At 34.5% G+C, this 21,668-nt stretch overlaps 2 protein-coding genes across 2 annotated transcripts; both read right to left on the bottom strand.

Annotated features, from left to right (window-relative positions):
* Window positions 1–2,137: 2,137 nt before the first annotated feature.
* Window positions 2,138–7,033, bottom strand: LOC136800866 (potassium channel subfamily K member 2-like). Its single transcript, XM_067057477.1, has 5 exons — window positions 6,832–7,033; window positions 5,675–5,790; window positions 4,984–5,086; window positions 3,434–3,561; window positions 2,138–2,829 (listed from the first exon to the last, which is right to left on the bottom strand). Exons 1-5 carry the CDS (start codon window positions 6,995–6,997, stop codon window positions 2,395–2,397), a joined length of 948 nt encoding a protein of 315 aa, XP_066913578.1. The 5' UTR covers window positions 6,998–7,033; the 3' UTR covers window positions 2,138–2,394.
* Window positions 7,034–10,278: 3,245 nt separating this feature from the next.
* LOC136800948 (potassium channel subfamily K member 16-like) lies at window positions 10,279–20,869 on the bottom strand. Its single transcript, XM_067057560.1, has 4 exons — window positions 20,799–20,869; window positions 14,438–14,528; window positions 12,264–12,749; window positions 10,279–11,192 (listed from the first exon to the last, which is right to left on the bottom strand). The coding sequence occupies exons 1-4, from the start codon at window positions 20,847–20,849 to the stop codon at window positions 10,546–10,548; spliced, it is 1,275 nt and encodes a 424-aa protein (XP_066913661.1). The 5' UTR covers window positions 20,850–20,869; the 3' UTR covers window positions 10,279–10,545.
* Window positions 20,870–21,668: the final 799 nt, after the last annotated feature.

Below are 21,668 nucleotides of genomic sequence, written 5' to 3'. Positions count from 1 at the left end.
AAACAGCAGAAAACAGCGTTTTTAGACGTCAATTAGCTTATAACTTTGTTTGATATCTTTTGACTGAATGATTATTTTTGAGAAATTTTTTCACAGTGATGACGTTCTATGATCAAGGTTTCACTTCAGTGAAAATGATAGTTATAGCACTTTTCTACAAGATATTCATTTTTTTCTTCTTCATTTTCATCTTCATTTTCAGAATTATTTTGAAGATTTTTTTATTTCAAATTGTTCCACTCACTAATACCTTTCCAATGACACCAAATTTATAAAGATTGAAGAATTCCTTCAAAAGTTATGGGTAAAAGAAAAAAGAGTGCACACTTATCGTGAATAGACTTTAGTGTCTTTATAAAGAGACACAAAATGAACACTTTAAGTACCAATGACGAGTATATTGGTCGTGAGCTATGTAGGAGGGCGAAGCCCTCCTTGCCCTCCTGTAATGCCCAGTTTAGTTAGAAATCGTCACTTTTGGTCTAACTCGTAGGAATTGGATTGGGCTTCATGACCAAGCAAAAAAAGAATCAAAAGTGAGTCTTTTCAGCGAGATTTTAAGCTAAAAAGTCAAAAAATACCCTGTTTTAATTTCCCTTACCTACCCCCCTCCCCTTAGCCGAAGCCCACCCCGCCCTTCCTAAATCGGGTGGCACCGAAGGCGCCTAAAAGAAAGAGGAGACTCTATGTTATTCAACGAGCTATGAACAAGCTCCTTCTAGATCCGGAGATATAAGCCTTTAAAGTTTGAACTAACGATTTTCTTTAAAAAATGACCGTGGTACTTAAAGGGTTAACTTACGATCGGTGCTACATACATACCCTCCAACAAATTAGACTGTGAATTTCATCATTCTTGAAGATCAATCATCCTTGTAATAAATCTTGAACTTGATTAGAAAAGTATAATTAAAACTATTTGTCAGAATAAAGTTTAACTACAGAGATCAAAGGGGCCGAATTTCTCAAAACAACTCTAAACTAAAAAGACTTTCTAGCCTATCACCACTGAAGAGAAATTATTCAGCTAAGAATAAATAGCTAAAGAAGAAAATGATTTAAACAATTTAAGAAAATGTTCTCGATATTTCCAAACCCTTTCCAAGGTCAAATGATATCAGAACTTCCATGTATTCAATTCATAAAATAATTTATTCATGACAGTAGAGGGTCCTTTTCAACAGCTGACTGATTCAAATATTTGAATCCATCCCGATATTCGGATATGCTTTTTAGGGAACTTTTACAATAAACTTTCCTATAAAATATTTATGAAGAAAAGTAACCTTAGCGCAACAGCGGACACTAAGGCTTAGCTGGCACGTAGTGTTATAGTGGTCATTGACTTTGGTTGTTGCACAGGCGACTGAGGTTCGCACTGGTTCACCTTGCAAGTGAATGAACCCTCATCCGTGTCAACCTATGTCATGTGAGAGGAATTGTGTAGTCAGTCCAAGGCTCTGACGGGGCGCTCATTGAAAGCATCTATAGTTCTGAAAATGGATTTCAAAGACATCTGCAACTCAACCAGATAGAAATAGAAAAAATAAGTTTCGGCTTTGTTTCAAAAGATGCTGTTATCATGCCTTAAAGGCTTTACTTTTACATGAGTGTTCCCGTTTCATATCAAGCACATATTTAATATCAGGACAGTCAGGCACGACGCAACGGGTACGGCAGGTACGGCGGCCGCCGTACCAGATTTTCACAAAAATACCCGAAGTTTTCCTCTTCGTCGGTCAAATCGCTATAAAATCGCTTAAATTTCCTCATTCGCCGTACCAGATATAAAAAGCTTCCGTCGTGCCTGACAGTGTCTCTCTATTGTTCTATTATACTGATATAAGCAAAAAAAATGTTTTTCTTTTCCCTTTTCTGGCCGATTTTGCTCCACATCCGTGTCAATTCAATGTGAAAAAGCTTGTAAAATAAAATTTAATGAGTAAGCAAACGATATCACTCTTATTCAAAAACAAAACCTTTAAAAAGGGATAACAAACGCGGGGAAAAGTTAGCGCATAGATTGAAATAATAGTAAAAATCAGCAAAATAGGTGCCTTGCTAAAAAAAAGGACTTCAATATACATTATTTATATTGACATAACGTTAAATTTAATGATATATCGGCTGTTTGAGAAATGTTAAATAATAATGCTCTCTATTCCAAAGCAGTCTACCTTCATTTTGCTATTAGCATCTCCAAAATTTTAATTAAGTTCGCATAGTGTTTTGTTGAAAAGCTAATTTCAATTTGATCATTTTCCACTTCCATTTTATGGTCAGAATCTTCATTTTGTTAAAAATCCATAGGCTCGTACAAATACAACCAACAGCTTAAAATAGAATGACTGATCTCAAAATAATGTCCGTTTTTTATCGGTTGACGGTATAACTCTATTCAGGTTGATTCATTGAAAAAGTCTCTCCAGCCACTTTACGCCCAGACTTAATACTCCGTCTTAGACTAGCTCTCAACTCTTCTCCGATCTTCATGCTCCTAACAATCTCGGCGATACTCGTGATAACTGACGCCAAAGTTGCCATAGCAACCATCAACAAAAGGGTGACGGTGATTGACAGCGCAACATGTTTAACGCGCATGTCAACTGGGAAGTAATAATCTCCGTATCCAATAGTCGTCAAGGTAACGTAAACAAAATAAATGGCGTCTATGGGCGCCAATCGGGGGCGTTGAACGTAATAAGCGCACCACGCGAACAAGATCCAAACCAACAGAAGCAGCATGAATTGAACAACGCACACTTTCTTTGCGCATATTTTGACGGATTTTCGGTGATAAAAACTGCGTTCGAATTTGACCATCAAAACCTAAACAAAAAAGTATTTGATAATATCTGATAGTATTTGATTAGTTGAATTGAAAAAGAAAATATACCCAGCTGGCACACAACATTGTTTCAACGTTCATTTAACGTTATATGGACGTTGTGAACGTTAGATAAACGTTGAAACAACGTTGTGTATCAACTGGGTAAGTAGTAGCGTTTAGAATTCGGATTTTTCTTTGAACCAGCTTGAGAAGTTTGGAAAATACTTTCCAAAACCGAAATCCTTCTCAAGAAAGGATTTTAATCTACCATCAGCCAAAATTAGTTTTTGTCAAAAATTAGAAAATTACTTTTAAAGTTACTGTATTTTGCTTACACGTTTTTTAGTGCAAACGTTTTTTGGCCAAAAGTTTTAGGAAATCGCACAAAAAATACTCACAAAATGGCGAAAATAAGAACATGTTAAGAACATTTTTAGGCTTAAAACTCAAAAAGTTAAAAACATTCGAAGGCTTCCAAAATTTCGATGCTCTTATAAAAAACATTCAACATTTGTTCAAGTCACAAAGGAACCAGCATACAAATTCAAAAGTAAAAAGAAATCACTGATGAATTTCTGAAAGGTTTCTGCCGAAAACACTTACTTTGGTCAATGTAACGATGAGGTCACCGGCATACGTCAGATTGATACCGGTCATACCGATTAACGGGATGGATAAAACGATAGTCAATATTTTGCCGACAGCCGAATACGGCACCGTATTGCCGTATCCTGAAATATTATCAAAAAAAATGTTGTTATTTATTTGTTATCTGTAGCTTCGTCAAATTTATTTACCCGTCACATTCTAGTCTGCATGCTAGACAATTATATATACCCATATATTACCAGTCAAGAATAGAGACAAATTTATATAACTTTTTAAAATCTGACTGAAGACTGCCTGAAACGGCACGAAACTCTGAGTATCGGAAAATAAATTTGTCTCTATTCTTGGCTGATATACCGCTCTGGTATAGAACACTTTCTTGAATCGCAAGTCAGATTTGCAAATACATCCATATTACTGTATGACTGACTTTAGATTCAAAAGAGTGCTTTATACCCTGGTAGAGCGTTATCATTGTTCAGAAATGAACGGAGAATTTGTTTTTCCTAATACTTAAAGTATATCCATATTACTGTATCACATGGATTATAAAAGGCTTTATTGATATTCTCGTGCAGTCTCCTCCTGTCAAATATGAGATACTCGATCAAAATTTTCACCCGCGCTTTTGAATTGTGCATGAGTTACAATCAGTGCCATAACATATTGGCAATTTTGGCTATTTTACCATTTTTCGAAAATTGAAGTTCAAGCGAGAATGTCAATTTCGGGCCTTCGACTTGATTTCTTCGAATATTTCAATCTGGGAGGGATTTATTGGTTTCTAGGCTATATTTCAAGCCCTACCGGACCATTTTTGAACTTTTGGATCCTCAGATCCTAAGGTCCTAAGTATTAAGATCTAACCCTTCCAACCTAATTTAGAGCGCTTCCAAGTTGTTTGTGGTTATAAAATTTCGTGAGGGGTTTCCCTTTTGTGCCAAGTATTTTCTCACTGATTTTAGTTATCATAGACCATTTCGCGTTTGGAAGGGTAATAAGACCACTGCGCTCTGATAACAATGTTTTGTTTGTCTAAAGCTTCAATTGTTTTTTGCGTTCGACCAATGAGAAGTCGTTATTGGAGCGCAACCAGTTCTGGTTACCCATGATTCATTTCGACCATGATATGGTCTATTTCAAATGAGAGCTTTTAGAGTATAAAATGTTTGAATAGACCTTTTCATAAATTATGTCACGAACATCACTTGCCTCGTATTCAAATAATTTCCATGGTGATCCAACCCCTTGAGACATTAAATGATTTTTTTATGAATAGTAGTTGCAATAAAATCCGCTGGGAGTTAATCACCATGGCAATTTCAAAACGAGGCAAATGATGTTCGTGACGTAATTTATGAAAAGGTCTATAACATTTTATATCAAAATTGACGAGTAAGAAAACGATACCACTTTTATTTAAAAACAAAACTTTAAAGGTATTCAACAGTATTTCTCATATATTTAAATCGTTCACATGAATGAATTATCATAGAGTATTCTGGGAAATTTTGGGATTATTAGAACTTTTAATAACAACATACCGATGGTCAAGGCTGTGATGTAAACAAAGTCAAACCATTCGGAAAATGCACTTGCTGTTAGGTTGCATTTTCTTGTTCGCTTTGCTTCGATCTTCCCTAACTCCTGTATTGGTGTGAGAATAAAGTGGTCACGTGGTATGTCAAAAGCTTGGGGATACTAAAGGGATACTATATTTAGAACTTTTGGTGAAGAGATTTTATGTAAGGTTTTGTTTAAGGTTTTGTATAGCATTTTAACGATTCTTTTTCGCACCAGAACAATTTTTAAGCCTAAGAATGTTCTTGAAATGCTCTTATTGTCACCAAATCTCTTTTGTGTCCATTTTACCGAGAAATTTGCAAAAGACTCTTAACTTGGGCTCTTCCAGTACATTTCTGTCCGTACATGTGGGGCGGAGGATATAGTGTCCGTGGGGGGGGGGGTAGTGGAAAACTACAAAGTTTGCCCTGTCTGGGGGGTAACCTTGCTCGGTTTGAGAGTTATTTTGTATTTCCAACTGATGCCTCTCCGGGGGGGGGTTAAAATTCACAATGTCTGGGGAGGGCGAATTTCGAAAAAATGTTAAATCCTCCATCCTCCCCCCATTCAATTTTTTTTTCTGGAAAAGCCCCTTGTTCTTAACATGTTGACCATCGAAGCCTTGTTCTAATATAGTTTGTTCTTATGAGAAAGATGTAGAAGCGCGAATACCTCTTCACAGAAAGCCATCAAATCATTTCTCAGCATATTGGATTCTGTTCGATTGTATTTCGGATGGTTTGTCATCGCGCATGCTCTCAACACTACACCTTCACTGCCCGTGTAACCTTTTCAAAGAAAATAGATCAAGTGTATTATACAGTGTGTACCAAAAAAAAGCAGATACATATTTGTATAATATTTTTCACTTCAGATAGACCTTTTCATAAATTACGAACATCACTTGACTCGTTTTAAAATTAATGCCATGGTGATTAACTACCTGCGGATTTTATTTAAACTACTTCCTATTCATGAAAAAATCAATTCATGTCTCAAGAGACATAATCACCATGGTAATTGTTTGAATACGAGGCAAGTGATGTTCGTGACGTAATTTATGAAAAGGCCTATTGGTACCAGAGTGCAATGAAACTCTGAGTTTGAAAACATAAATATTGAGTCAAATCTTTATAGTGAGCGCTCTTTCAACTTATATAATATCGAACACTCTATGAAGAGAAGATAAAAACACTCTACGAGAACTTTTTATATAAAGTAAAATCCTCAAAACTCATCATCTAAACTTGGTTCAGAATAATCGAAATAAGATTACAATTCTCTTTTCAATCAATAGATATTCAATTCCCAAGACGATGAAATAAGTGTTTTTTGGCATAAATTATGATGATTTTACTTTATTTAAAAATTTGTCCGCTTTTTTCGGGACACACTGTATTTAGTGTTCCCGTTTCATATCAGACACATGTTTCATATCAGGACAATGTCTGCCTATTGCTATATTATGATGATATAAGCAAAAAAATGTTTTTCTTTTCCTCTTTCTGACCAATCTTGCTCCACATCTGTGTCAATTCAATGTGAAAAAGCTTGTGAATTAAAATTGATGAGTAAGCAAACGTTATCAGTCTTATTTAAAAACAAAACCTTTGACGTTTTGTTCGTTCCAGTTTCAATTTTAGAGCTCGGTGAATTTACAACTTTTCGACCGTAGTCGCGCGGTCGAAGGCGCGTGCCACTTTATTATTTATTTTAACACCCTAAACTCGATCCAATCCTTTTTTACACCCTTTTCTATTGTTTATGGGTGCGAAAAAAGACTGGAACGGTTTTAGGGTGGAAAAACGGACAAAAAAATGCCCGCATACCTCTCGGAGTCACGTGACTACAATGCTCCACGTAGTAGAACAAGTAGGCGATTGCGCATTCGAATATGGTCAACCCTAACAGACATTTCATATAATTGAACAATAATTTCTTCAGATTCTTTTTGAGTTCTTTGAATTCTTTTTGATTGATTGTTATCTTCTTCATTTCGATCTTCCTCCGGACGTCCTGTTTTTACTGTTTTTTACTAAAATAACAAGTGGCTAGATGCACAGTTAGCCTAGGTCTGTTCACCCGTATAAACAGTATAGTGTCTTTTATAAATATTTTCAAATTTCGGCTTTGCAGCGGCTGGTGGTTCGAGCCGGGGTCAAGTCTACAGTTTTGAAAAAAAATATAAGTCGCGGGGCGTTCTTATCATTTAGCTACACGTCTAAAATATACTTTAAACCCAAAAACTCGCACGATTTTTGGCCACCTGTTGACAACGTATATTTTACAGACGGTTCTAAAATTGCCCTTTTTGCCTACAATCTGTTTCAAAAAAGCAATCCTCCCTCCTCCAAAACAATGTTGTTTATGGAATCAAGCTGTTACTGCACTCAACATTGTTTTTGGGGACGGGGAATCTTAAATTTGCAAGGTGTCTCAAGATTGTAAATCAGATTTAGGTTACTGTATCTAAGGGTTTGAAAATGTTATTGACTTAAAGGTATTTATGATCCAGTCAAAATTTCCGTAAAAATGGGACGAACGGCTGCGCAGAAAGTGTCCATTTCGGGTAAAATGCAGACTGTTCTGTAAAATACGAACTGCTCTGTAAAATATCAACTAGGTATGTGACCAACCTGAAAGTTTGCACATTGTTCTAGATGTTTTCAACATCTATCACTGGTGAAAATTTCAAGTCAAAAGCTCCTTTAGCGTTCCGACAGGGGGTTGTTAATGCTCATGGAACCAAATTTTGCCGGTACAAGTTACAAGGTGGTAGCCCTGGTAGTTTGAGATTTTAAGCGCACCCCTTCTCCCCACTAAGATGCTTAATGGAAGGAAGATGCTCAAATGTGGTCAAAGGTGGAAACCCAAGGAGGAGATTAATTATAATTGTCCTCTCCCCTACTCTCGCTTTAAAATACGGTGTAATAAATACACGAGTTGCAAAAGTATATCAATGCAGTCAAAACATGTGATTACTTGAAAAAGTTCACGTGATTTTATTCTCATGTTACTTGCTTTACAATTTACAGCTGATAACTTTATTATTGTCAATAAATTCGAACCAATCAGAAATAAATCACGTAAAAATTTCGAGTAAAAGCGTGATTTGTCTTCAGACTTTAATTTTGCAACCTGTGTATTAACCCTTGGTGCTATCCAAAATTCCACTTATTCAATGGTGGGAACATATAGCACCTCTACAAGAAATTGATTTTCTTCTTCTTCTTTTCCAGACTTTTTTTTTGATAATATTCCACTCCAAAATATCTTTTTAACGAGCACAAAACCGCTATCTAATTCAAATTCTGTCAGACGCTGCATATTTTATTGAGATAGATTTTACTTTGACATTTCACGATTCAACTTGATGTTTTCGTATAAGAGAAAATTATCTTTATATTTTGTGAAAGTGAGGCTGGACTTTCTCCCTTTGAGAACATACGGTTAAAGATAGTAAATAATCAATGACTACACGTTTATTTTTATAAGAGCAAACTACATATAAACATAAAGCTTCGATGGCCAAAATGTTAAGAACATGTTAAGAACATTTTAAGACTTTGCGGACCTTAAAACGCCCAATTTCTTATGAAAACGGACAAAAATACTCCAAAAATGGCGAAATTAAGAACATGTTCGTAGAGGTCGATAGACCTGTGAAATATAATTCTATGAATGTTAAGAAACATATTTGGCTTAAAACTAAAAACTTCAAGAAGGCTTCAAAATTTTTGGATCTTCTTATAAAAAAAATGTGTATTCTGTTAAATATCAATCGAAATGGAATTTTTCATACTTTTCTTCTCTACATCTTCTTTATCGACAAATAGTTCCAGATTTTCCCGAGATTTTCACAAGTTTTTCCTGGTGACTTTACAGAAGTATTAATTAAAATTTTTAAAGGGATTATCAAATGATTTTTTATATTTGTTTAGAGATTTTATGGTCCAGAGAGACACCTCTAAATCTTTTTACCCAATTTTTTTCCAAAGATGAGATATTTGACTTTGAAATACAAAATCTTTACACAGTCTTTATGTTGAATTTCTATTGTTTTCAAGTAAAAATTTGAAAATTCAAAGTCGAATATCTCAAGCTTTCGAAAATAATTGGGTCAAAAACTTTGAAGGTGTTTTTTAGGACCATAAAAGGTATCAAATATCAAAAAATCATCTGATAATCCCTTTAACGAATTCGAAAAATGTTCCCAAAGATATTATTTGCTAACTCACTACTAAAAATTGTGTCCCCTTTTAAAGAATTGATAATCAGACAGTCTAAGAAAAACAGTTAAACTTGCACCCCTAATTACTTTCAAACTTTATTTTCAAGGGTTCCCTACTCGTTTGTTTTGTCAAATAAACATTTTTTTTCGTTCCAATTTATTTCTCTCTATTTCTTTCTAATGAAGATCTCTTAGATTTTCAAAAATATCCTATTCGAATTTTAAACAGGGGAAGATATTTAGTCTATCCATTAACATGTGAATCTTTTTCACTGATTTTTTTCAAGAAAATAGATAGTAGGTATAATAGTTGTTTTCATGTCTTTCCCATCAATTAATTAGTTTGACGCTTGAGATATCAAAATTCACTTGTGCTATGTTTTATTTCTTCTTAACAATTACGACATCCGCCTCTCAAACCCTATCAGAACTCAACAAAATACCAATGTTTAACTATGGTGAGACCCCTGATTAGTGTGAAAATTAACCTTGAAAAACTGATGTTTTCTTTTCTCACTGGGGCAAAATAAACAAAATTTTGAGAATCACCAACTACCCATTGACATTTTCAAGACAGAGGTTTGTGTAGCAAAACTCAAAAAATCTCGGCAAATTTGTCATTTTCAGGATTACTGACAGCTTGATCTTTCCTACAATCACGGTTGAAATATATTGAGAATTTCGGTTATTTTAACGTTTTTCAAGATTTGAAGTTCCGGCGAGAAAGTCGATTTTGGCCTATCTCTTTCATTTAGTCGAATATTTTAATTCGGAAGGGATTGGCAGACTTACAGACTATATTCTGAACCTTATTGGACTATTTTTGAACTTTTGGATCCTCACATCCCAAGCTCCTAAACCTTAAGTCTAGCGTTAAAACTCAGAGTTAAAACTCTACCCTTCGAACCTAATTTAGAGCACTTACAAATCGATTGTAGTTTCAAAACTTCCTGGTGAATTTCCCTTTTTTCTCAAATATTATGACCTTGACTGTACCTTAAGCAGCCTCCCGTATTTTACGATAGGGAATTGGAATTTCAGTTATTATATCAATTTTCTCTTTCAATAAACTTGGAAAAATAATTTACATTTTATGTACATTTTAAAATAAAACAGCCTCGAACGTTATACCGTAAGTTTCTCTAATGTCGACATCTCATTCGTTTAAGAAGAGTGTCGGAATTAGATGAGAGATGTCGATATTAGAACAACTTACTGTATCTTCAGTTAAACTTCCATCCTTCGTTTCTACTGGCTAATCACGTGTCGCCAATCCTTTAATCTCATTGGCCATTACTAAACCACGTGACATTCATTCAGCAAATTGATTGGTCAATGTCGTTTTTCGATAACGTTCTTCAAGAGTATCTTCATCATTTTGACGACATTCGTCGCATCCTTCCTGCTCCTCTAAATCTCTTTCTGGATCCCTCTCCACTTTAAACTCACAGCAACATTTCAATTTAATAATTTTAGCCAAGCTACCGAATTTGTATTTCGAGACGAGTTCACTTAAGCCAGCGATCAGCGACGCAACCATGCCCATACCGAAAAACCATAGAAAACATAATACAATAAACAAATGAACTTGGTCTAAATATTTCGTGAAATCTAACGTGAAATCACCAAACCCTATAGTCGTTAATGACGTAATGGTAAAATATAACGCGTCAATGAAGGTCATCTCCCGTATGTTATTATACGTATAAAACAATGCAGAACCGATGACGAGTAAAGTCGTCACCGTCAACTGTAACCCAAACACTTTAGCAGTCGCGTAATGTACTTTGGAGTGTTTCAACCATCGGGTTTCAATGTCTAGGATAGCGATTTTAGCGATAGTGATGATGACATTAGCGGCATGTATGTACATGACCATCGTACATGCTATGGTGGGGATGATGTAGAACATGGTCACAATACGGCCCGTTGTTGACCGCGTCACCACGTGTCCGTATCCTGAAAAAATGAACACAGAAAAATTAAAAGAATACTGTTAACAGATATTGGGCTTTTCCGTTAAAAACCATACAGGGGGGGGGACAAGCTGGAGTTTTTACAAGCTCTTATTTGATTTGGTTGGTCGCTAACCAGTAATAGAACAATTTTGTTACTTTTTCTAAAGAACGCGTCATCTCTATCACTTCAAATGACCAATTAGTGAAGTATCTTGTAAAAACAGGGGGTGGACGAACCATTTCAAGTCAGAAAAAATTATTGTAAATGTGTGTATACCCACTGGAAAATTTGCAAAAATACCCTTGGAAAAATTCTTTTCGTACCACCTTAAAATGAGGGTGGACGAACTAAAATCATTTTTCATCCCCTGGAAATTTTCGAATAACTTTTTACCCCCTTGGAAAAATAAAAAAAGACCCCTTGGAAATTTTTCTCAGATTACCCTCTGGAAAAGTTCATCCACCTGTACGGATATAAAATGGCACATTGAAGAACGGTTCAACTTTCATTTTTTCGGACCTTACGGCTTATACAACAGACTCTCTTTAACTCGAACTTCTATAACTGAAATGTCTCCTTAACTCGAGCAAGTTTTCTCGTCCTTTCGGTTAACAATACGACCAAACGGTTTTAAATTTAATTTTTGTTTTGACCGATGGCTCTTTTATTTTTTTGCGCATAACGTTTCCATAATTCTATTTTTTATCATTCATAAGGTGTTTTCGTTTTTTTACATCGGGAAAACAACTTTTACCCAAAGAATTATCACTTTTTATAATGATAATTTCATTTTCAAGTCGCCAAGGAAAGTCTTTTTCAATTACACGTTTTTTATGAGAACATCTTCGATTGCCAAAATGTTAAGAACAAAGTTAAGAACATTTTAAGGCCTTGCGGACTCTAAAACACCCGATTTCTTAGAAAAATGGACAAAAATGGTGACAAAATGGTGAAAATAAGAACATGTTTAGAGCAATTTTAGGCTTAAAACACAAAAAACGTCCGAAGGCTTCAAAAATTGTCGATGTTCTTTAAAAAAAAAAGGTGTAAATAATTTCTCATTAAACTCACCAACTGTAAACCCAATGGAGGCTGTATATTCGAACCATTTCGAGAATGTTTCTTTGTTCAACGAACACTCTACATGCTGCTTGAAACTCTCCATTTCATCACAAATCGCTTTTATATCCTTAATCTCTGCACTCTGATTGCTCACCAAGGAACCATTCTGCATCTCTAGTAGTTTACTTTTCTCCAACAAACTACATATTTTGATATAATTTGCTTCCATCGGTAAATACTTTGGAGGAACGATCTCATAACAATGTTCTATGTATAAAAACAACAAACTTCCCAAAACCATATCGCAAACGGTCAAAATCATGTATATGAGAAATGAACGAGTAAATTTCCGTAATTCTTTTTTAAGCGTATCGCGATCTAAGGCCATGTCGGCGAATTCGTTGCTTGGTTCTGATGAGATGACTTCTATGCTTGCTATACTCTTACGTTTCGCCGTCGTCCCGTTGACGTGACCGTTTGCCTCTTCTTCGCGTTCTGTAAGAAAAAAAAAATGGATAGAAAAAATTGAGAAAAATAAATTACCATCGCCGACAAAAACTTGGATAGAGTAGCTCGACTAATTAGCGGACATTAGTGATTTTTGGTTCAGACACAAAATGTGAAAACATTAGCATCGCCTGCATAATCACAGTGTGTTCCAAAAAAACCGGGAAAATTTTTATATTAATTAAGATCCTCAAAATCATTATCTAAACCTCGCTTAGAATAATTGATAAAAAGATTAAAATTCTCTGTTCAATCAATAATAGATATTCAATTTCCCAAGATGATCGAATAGGTTTTGGAGATTGAAATGTTAAAAGTATACAAGTCATAAAATTCTGCATAAATCATAGGGATTTTACTTTATGTAAAAAATATGGCAGCTTTTTTTTGAGACACACTGTAGTACTGATCTGGTTTCCACAAAACAAGAGTTCGATGGTCGAGAGAGTTTCGTCTTAGCATTATATCGAATTTCTCTTAGAATCTCGAACCCTTTTATACAAAAAGGAAGGAATCCTTCTCTAAAACAATCTCGCTAAAAATGAAAAAAAAAAAATCAGTCCAAACTTTTGTGATACAGTATTCAAAAATCCAAAGAAATAATTCATCATATTTCGTGTTGGTTAAATAGCTGTCCTATTGAAAGCCTTATGGTGCAAGTTTTCAAAGCCTTATGGTGTAAGTTTTCTTTCCAAGTTTTTCATGAAGTGTTTTTCTTACGTAAAAATCCTACGTAAAGGAAGGTCCTTTTCTCAACAAATTGAACTTGACGAAAACAGGATGTGATAGGATAAATTATTCAAAAATATTAGAGCCTTAGACACTCCAATAAGAATAAATTACGGAAAATATTTTGATTGAAAGTGTAACATTTGTAGCCTACTCTTTTCACACCCTTTTTCCTCAATAAACTCGAAAATAGGACTGTTTTCTAGAAAATTAGACCCCTTTTTCGGCTTGGAAAAAGAATTTTGGTTAATTTGTTAAGAATTATGAAACTTTTTGATAAGGAGATACAATAAATGTTCCATAGCCCCATGTGAATTTCTCATCGCACAATTAGAAGCAATTTATAACCAGAATAAAAATTGTCAAAAACATTTCATTTTGAGGGATACATATCATGTTTTCGAGCTAATTTCAACCAGTCTTTCATTTCTCGAGCTCAGAGATTTTCTAGGACCCTACCACACCGTTGATCTCTAACTACTTGACTGGATCAGACTTTCTGAACTCAAAAACACCCTATTTCTTAGGAAAATGGCAAAAAATATTCACAAAATGGTGAAAATAAGAACATGTTAAGAACATTTTTAGGCTTAAAACTTAAAAAGTTAAGAACATCCGAAGGCTTCAAAAATTTTGGATGTTCTTATAAAAAAACGTGTAATCGGATGTCATATAATGTATCTAGTAATAAAGTACGTCACAAACCAATGCTATAAAGTACAAACGATTTGCCAGCTTTATACCTGCCTAACCGCAACTCGACGTTAGATGAGCAATGAAAAAAGACGTCACGTCGTGTTTCTGTTGAGAAGTTTATAAACGTGCTTGATTGAGGATTTAAAAAAGAAAAGTTTCTGGAAATTTCAAAAATTTTACGAAAAAAAAGTTTCAAAATAATTTTTGAGAAAAAATAACAAATTTTCACTTTTTAGTTGTTTTTCACTCACCTTTCTTCTTCTTTCGCCCAATCGTGATTTTAATCATCTTGTCTTCGTGTTGCTGTTCTATAATACTTTTTCGTGCTCGATATTGGTGTTGCTATGGTGACAAAAACAAAAGAATTCGTTAACATTCTTTTGTTTGAGAGCTCATTAAGACCAGGTTGAGACTTCACTAAAAAAATCTATTTCTAAGTTACTTGTTTGGCTTGCTAATGTTAATTCCTCTTCATGAAAAATACACTCTTTTTTTTATATAAGAACAATGTTATCGTAAGAACGGTACGGCTCAAAAATTGCCAGAAATAAGAAGAATTTGAGAACAACTGAATTTTAAACAAAATTATTCGTTAATCGACCCAGCTGACACACAACGTCATTTCAACGTTTTTTCTAATATTCACAACGTCCATACAACGTTAGATGAACGTTGCGTGTCGTCAGCTATGGGGAGTAAAAATAAGGTATTAGACCTATAAACATCAGTTTTCAGAAAATAAGAACGTGATAAGAACACTTTATGACTCGAAGTGTGAAAATAATGAGAACAGCCGTATCTCATCAAAAGTTAGCTGGCTCTAATAAAACAAGATTGTAGCTCTTTATGATAACTCTTTCGAGTTGACTCTATCCTCTCTGTCTTGAGATATTTTCTCGTTAACACTTTTTGAAACTGTATCAAACTCCATTCGGCTAAGATAACACACAACCCAAAGTCCCTCCAAGGGTTATAAACTCGATTGCTCTAAAAGGATAACGTCAAGTGATTTAGACGTTAATTATTAAAGTAAGCGTCCTGTTCAATTATCTGGCACCCGATGGTGAAAGTTTCATCCGACACGCTAAAGCTCTGAAGGTCGGGAAAATTTTCAACATCTGGAAGGTTTACATTACGGAATTTTGCGAGACCGCGTCCAGAATTTTGCAGCTGGTAACTGGTAACCCAGCCCTCGTTTTCAAGGATTGGCGGGTCCAACCGAAATATTTTTAGGTTTACGGGTAAGGGCTGTTGAGCCCGACTTAGGATGCGGCACATCAAAGGCCGACTATCATTCCTCTCCGATGGGAAATTGGCCCGCTTCCTTTAGAGCTTTAGCGTGGGCGGCCGCCAATCCGCCATCGGATTATCAGATAACCTGTTCAAGAGCGTCTCATTAAATTTGACGAAGCCTCGGACACTTCATTTTTTTAAATTATTATTTCACATAGATTTTCAGGACATGATAGCTTCAACTCTTAATCTGACCCTTTCAAACAACTGTTCCATATTTGTATGAATGTTCAAAACTTTCCCGATCTGGGAGAGATGTAAATGGCGTGTCCAAAGATAATTTGCACCAGATAAACCTCTACGGGTTGTTTGAAGATTAACCGTCCCACTTTATAAGTTTACCACTCGAAAATGTCTTCACCACTTTAGCAATAATTAATTGCATCGTTGTAAAGATAACTTTGAGTGGAATACTCACCATTCCAATCATATTGTCTTCCTTCTTTGAAAACTACTCAAACAAAAAATTGAAAAACTTAGAAGCTACTCTTAAAAATTCTTTGAGTTTGAATATCTTTGACGCTACAAAATCCTAACAGTTTTTTAAAACTGGACATCTCAAGGTTTTACATTTTTTTTCGAAAATCTTTTTTCCTATCATGCTTCCAAATTCATGATCAGAAAAATATTTTCTAGATTGGTGTTGATAATTTCTTAATTATTAATCTGACGTAATGTTTGTCAAATGCATAATTGACGTCAATGTTTACTTTCAAGCCTGAGAAAGACAATTAACGCTTTAAATTTTAAAGTGGCTTGATTTCTTTTTTGTTGAGTAAAAATTTTGAATTTCTTTCAAATCAGTTGAAACTGCTCAAAATGACTAAATACAGTATGATACTTGACGGTTATTTAAAAATTTATTTAAAGTAAATATTACAAATATTTTCAAGAGTTTATTTAACCCTTCAAACCCAAGTGGCGTGTGTATTCTTTTCAAAACGGAGTTTCTAAACATCGACCAGAAATGGCGACCACGACCAGCGACCACGACCGGCGACCAGATAAATTTGGATTTGTAGTTTATCTGCTCTCTCCACCGTACAGAATGTTTAAATCAAGTCCTCAGAATACTAAAAAGTGACCTTTGAAGTAACCAGTCATTTTCTTGACAAAGTGACACTATTTGGGAAAAATATTGACAGGGTCATTAAGTATGATGTTTGTAAGCTTTGTTTGTAAGCACCAAATATTTTAATTATGCTAAATGATCTCATTTAGTATGAATAGATAGAACTTGTCAGTGGGAAAGAATTGGGAAGGCCAGTTTTAGAGATATGAATCCAATCAATTATTCTATTGTCTTTATGCTGACAAAATGACTAATTTCAACAGAAATAATAATCTGATGATGAAATACAAAGCTTCTCAAACCATTTTCAAAAGATTTTGTACCACTAATTATTTTGATGCTGATAATACAAAAGGATAAAAATTGACACCATAATCAAACTCCAAGAGCGTCGAAATGGTTGTTTTACTTATTTGGCACGTGGCTTTAATAGATGAGACAGGGGTGAGCTTACTCTTCTATATGATATATATTCAAATGATTAGGAGAGACAATCTACGTTTGAGAAAGGGAAAAAACTCGATAACCCAAATTTATCTGGTCGCTGATCGTGGTCGCCGGTCGTGGTCGTCATTTCTGGTCGACGTTTAGAAATTCCCTTTTCAAAATTATGTATAAGAATTGCGAAGCGAAAGAACAATAGATCTTCACGTTCGCTATATCCCTTTAGAGCAGAGTGTGGTATGCGCTGATCAAATCACGCCATCACTGCAAATTTTGTTATTGCAAAAGAAAAATTCCATCATTCAAAAATAGCCAAAATAACGCAATCACGCCCTAGAATATTAGGGATCACACCATCACGCAACCCCTTTAAAACACTCCCCTATAAACAAATTTTATGCATAATGGAAGATATTCTGCCTTTACCGAACTTCATCAGTTTCTTACTCCTTAAACCCTTAAAGTGCCAATGTCGGGAATATTGGATATGGACAATATAGGAGTAATGCCCAGTTCGAGTTAGAAATCGTCAATTTTGGAAATTTGATTGGTCAAGCAAAGTCTTTCCAGTGAGATTTTAAGCTAAAAAGTCAAAAAATGCAAAAATTTGACAAAAATCTACTTTTTTGAGATTTTGACCGTTTTTGACCATATTTGATTGATTGATTTGAAGTTTTACCACTGGGTACTTTTCAGTCGTTCAGTCAGGTCGGCGCAACGGACATGTAACTCCTTCTAGATCCGGAGATAAAGCCTTTAAAGTTTGAACTAGCGATTTTCTTAAAAAAACTTGGAAAAAAGGACCGTGGCACTTATAGGGTTAAAGTTTTCTGTAAACATCGGTAAGCTATTTCGCAAAGAGTGAGAGTGAAATATAAGTAGATGTGACCGCGAAAAATGGAATATTTAATCAATTTTAGCGCTAAAAGTTGATTTTCAAGTTTTATTTGAAATCAGTGTGAAAAATAATTTTTTGAATTTTCGACTTTAAGATATAATTCGCATTCGATCAACAGAGGAAATACGAGCAGTCCATAAGGTTTTGAAAAAGACCAATTTTCAATTCTTATTTTGTTATGTTAACCATGAAACTACAGTTGATTCTCGCTAATTCGAACTCGAACGAGGAATCTTATTTGTTCGAATTACAGAGAGATTCGAATTACAGAAAGTTTATTAAGTGGGTTTCTCCTTTATTGGGACTGGAAACAAGTTTGACTTATAGAAAAATTCGAATAATAGAAGTTCGAATTAGCGAGATTTTACTGTATACATTTACACAAAAAATGCAATTTTAGAATTATATATGAAGGTTACAGGAGGAGTTTGCCATTTGCGAGTTCAGTTAAACCTCTAATTAATGGACACTGTGGAAACCTCTAATTTGTGGACAATTCTATTTTCTCCGGCAATTTCCTAGTCAAATCCTCATAAGAAAGTTTCCAAAAGGCGGTCAAACTGGTCATAGACTGAAAACTAAATTATTGCTTTTGAATAATCATTCTCTTGTTATTCAATGTCCTAGTGTAGCACTTCGGATCAAAATTTTACATACTTAACCCCTTTTAATCTTATACCAAAATTAGAGCACATATTTGAAAAGTTTCTAAAAGGCGGAGACTTCTAATTACCTTATTGGCCCTATTTACGCCGCCCCTAATTCAACGCCGGCAGGCAGGTAGCAGACACTAACCCTATTCCCCGATGGTGTCCGCTATTACAGGTTCCACTGTAATCTTTAATTTGTGTCTTTTCATTTCATCATGAACTTATCCTAAAATATTCTTACGGTATTCTTAAGTTAGCATTCAAATTCAACTTATTAAAAAATACATGATTTCGTCTTCAGGCTTCTGTTTCCAAAACGTAATAAGTTGTAACGTTAATGTGCTACAGTCTCTTTCATTCAAAGACCTTTAATTAGCGTTACAATTATAATTGACGAGACTATTTTGTATATTCTATCTTCAATAAATCGAAACATGACATATGGATCGATCACGATCGATGAAATATTTGGGCCAATGTTTTAGACCGTTGGAAAAATACTTCAGAGTAGTTGTGATGATGAAAAAGCCTCTCTTCCAAGAAGATTGATAAATGTTCAAAACGTGGTCGTAACACAAACACATTGTTGAAATAAGTTCTAAAAAACTTTGGTCATAAAAATAAAAATTTTTGTTAACCAAGCTAACAAACGTGACACTTTTTCGACCGTAGTTGCGCGTGTCAGGCGCGTGCCACTTTATCATTTAATTTACCACCCTAAAATCGATCCAATCCTTTTTTTACACTTTTTTCTATTGTCTTTAGGCACGGTTTTAGGGTGGTAAAATGGACAAAAAATTCCCGAGCGGCAATTGGCAGCTACGGTCGAAAAGGTGTATTTATTTTAGTGTCATCTAGAAGACTTCCTCTGAGTCGATGGCCAAATTATTTTGAACAAGCTAAGCATTTTAAGTGGTTCGCAGACTCTAAAACATCCGATGTTTCTTAGGAAAATGGACAAAATTACTTACAAAATGGTGAAAGAAAGAACATTTTCAGGCTTATGACACACAAAGGTTGAAAACATCCTAAGGCTTTGAAAGTTTTGGACGTTAGAATATGACGAATTCGTTTTTAAAGGGATTGGCCAGATAAAAAGTAAACTTAGCTCAAAGATTCGTTCCATGTTCCTTAGTAAGACGTCACCAAATATTTTTAAGAAATAGCATATTCTAAAGAAAATATGCCAATTTCAAATCCAAGATTTTGACCAAGAAAAACAGTAGCCAGTAAAATAAGGAGGTTCCGCTAAGGACTATGGAATCAACTTTTGGTTGAATTTCATTTTTTATCTTGCAATCCCTTTCAGCGCTTCCTTGGTAATTTTGGACGAATCACATGACTTTTCTTTAAATAAATTCAAGCAGCTACTTAGCATTGAAAGTTTCTTATGACTTTTTTTCTACGCCAATCAAATAATTGTCCAAGGAGCAAATCACTCGAATAAATCTTGTACACTTTTCCAAAACATTCAATAAACATCTCAAAAATCCCTCAAAAACCCGTAAATCCCAAACAACCCCAGAATCTCCAAAATCCAAGAAAAACTATCAAAAAATGTCCAAAAAAATAATAAAAATTCGAAAACACTCTTAAAACTCAAAGAATCCCAAAAATATCAATAAAAATCATTTCAGAAAATCTTAAGATATATTTTAGGAAAATTAGTACATATTGTAGTTAAAAAGTAGGAAAAATAAAAGCTTGGCCTAAAACACGACCTGAATAAGAAAAACAAAGTTGTGCAGAAAAATTTCGAATAACTCGGACGTCAAACTAAACAAATATAATAGACTCTTGCTTCTTCAAACTTCTTCAATTTAAACTGATTCCTAGTCAAGGAGAAACCTTGTTAAAAAACTTTCTATGATTCGAATCTCTCTTCCCAGGCTAGTCTCTGGCGTGAAACTGTCTGTAATGTTTCAATTTTTTAAAGAAAAATAAATTTTGATTTGAACTTTCTCTGTAATTCGAACAAAGAGATTCCCTGTTCAAGTTCGAATTACAGAGAATCAAATGTATACTGATGGTTCTCATATGGCAAGTGAAAAACTAAAGATTTCCCTCTCATAACTAGAAATAAGTGATTGGAAAGACATAGATGTAAGTAAGTAATACAATTACTAATCGTAACAAAAATAAGTGATTGAAAAGACATAGATTTAAGTAAGTAATACGATTACTTAAATCGTAACAGAAAAGAAGTAACAATTTTCAAATCCCTTAATCACGAAAAAAAGAGGAAATATAATTACTTCAAGTTCAGGTTTCATATAATTTACTTGCCAGAAACATTTCAATTTCATTTCCACTTATTCCAATAATTTTCATCATTTTTCAAGATGATAGTTTCGTCTTTGCTTCAATTTTCCTTTTTCTTTGTGTAATAAACAAAGATTTAATAAATGTTGATTTCATGTTAAAAAAATATTTCCCTTTTTTGAATAAGAATAACTTCTTTTTTTTGTCTTAATATCCAGTTTTGTTTTATTAGGTGATATAATTTTCCCTATTCTGCTACATTTTGTCCTATAAGAAACTGTCACACTTTCCAAAAAACTTGCAATCAAATTCCCACCAAATCTTACAACCACAAACGATTTGGAAGTGCACTAAATTAGGTTGGAAGTCTGAGTTTTAACGCTAGACTTAAGACCTTAGGATCTGAGGATCCAAAAGTCCAAGAATGGTCCAATAGGGCTCAGAATATAGCCTGGAAGTCTATAAACCCCCCCCCCCCCGAATTGAAAATTCAAATAAATTTATCAATTAGCCCAAAAGCGACTTTTTCGCCCAAACTTTAAATTGCTAAAAACGAGGAAAAATTCTCAATATATTTTGACCGTGTAGGGCTACCATTAAATACCATTTTGTCCGATTCAGGCACTTTGTCCGAACTAGCGTTCCTTTTGTAACGTCCTAAAGGCTTGAATCCCACAACGGATTACGTGCTATGCGCGGAGAAATCAGAATCTGGTCGGAAATTACGCTTCCTGAAGAATTTCTCTGTCTTAAAAGTGAAAAATAAATATTGAATATTGGTGCTTCTCTATTTTTTCGAAGTAAAAGTCAAAGCTTTATAGTAGGTAATATTCTTTGACATTATTGCAGTGTTTGACGTCTGT

This window comes from Clytia hemisphaerica, unplaced genomic scaffold (assembly GCF_902728285.1).
Source record: "Clytia hemisphaerica strain Z4C2 unplaced genomic scaffold, Clytia hemisphaerica genome assembly, whole genome shotgun sequence".
Taxonomy (NCBI): Eukaryota; Metazoa; Cnidaria; class Hydrozoa; order Leptothecata; family Clytiidae; genus Clytia; species Clytia hemisphaerica.
This window is presented reverse-complemented; position numbering and strand designations above follow the sequence as displayed.

Excerpts from the sequence above, each read along its gene's own strand:
- LOC136800866 (XM_067057477.1), bottom strand. The coding sequence starts at position 6,997 with ATGAAGAAGATAACAATCAATCAAAAAGAATTCAAAGAACTCAAAAAG. Across the intron at positions 5,791-6,831 it reads TAGTCACGTGACTCCGAGAG|GTTACACGGGCAGTGAAGGT; the intron begins GTATGCGGGCAT and ends TTCTTTGAAAAG. Across the intron at positions 2,830-3,433 it reads TCATCGTTACATTGACCAAA|GTTTTGATGGTCAAATTCGA; the intron begins GTAAGTGTTTTC and ends TTTTTTGTTTAG.
- LOC136800948 (XM_067057560.1), bottom strand. The coding sequence starts at position 20,849 with ATGAAATTGAAATGTTTCTGGCAAGTAAATTATATGAAACCTGAACTT. Across the intron at positions 14,529-20,798 it reads ATATGAAACCTGAACTTGAA|CAACACCAATATCGAGCACG; the intron begins GTAATTATATTT and ends TTGTCACCATAG. Across the intron at positions 11,193-12,263 it reads CTCCATTGGGTTTACAGTTG|GATACGGACACGTGGTGACG; the intron begins GTGAGTTTAATG and ends TCATTTTTTCAG.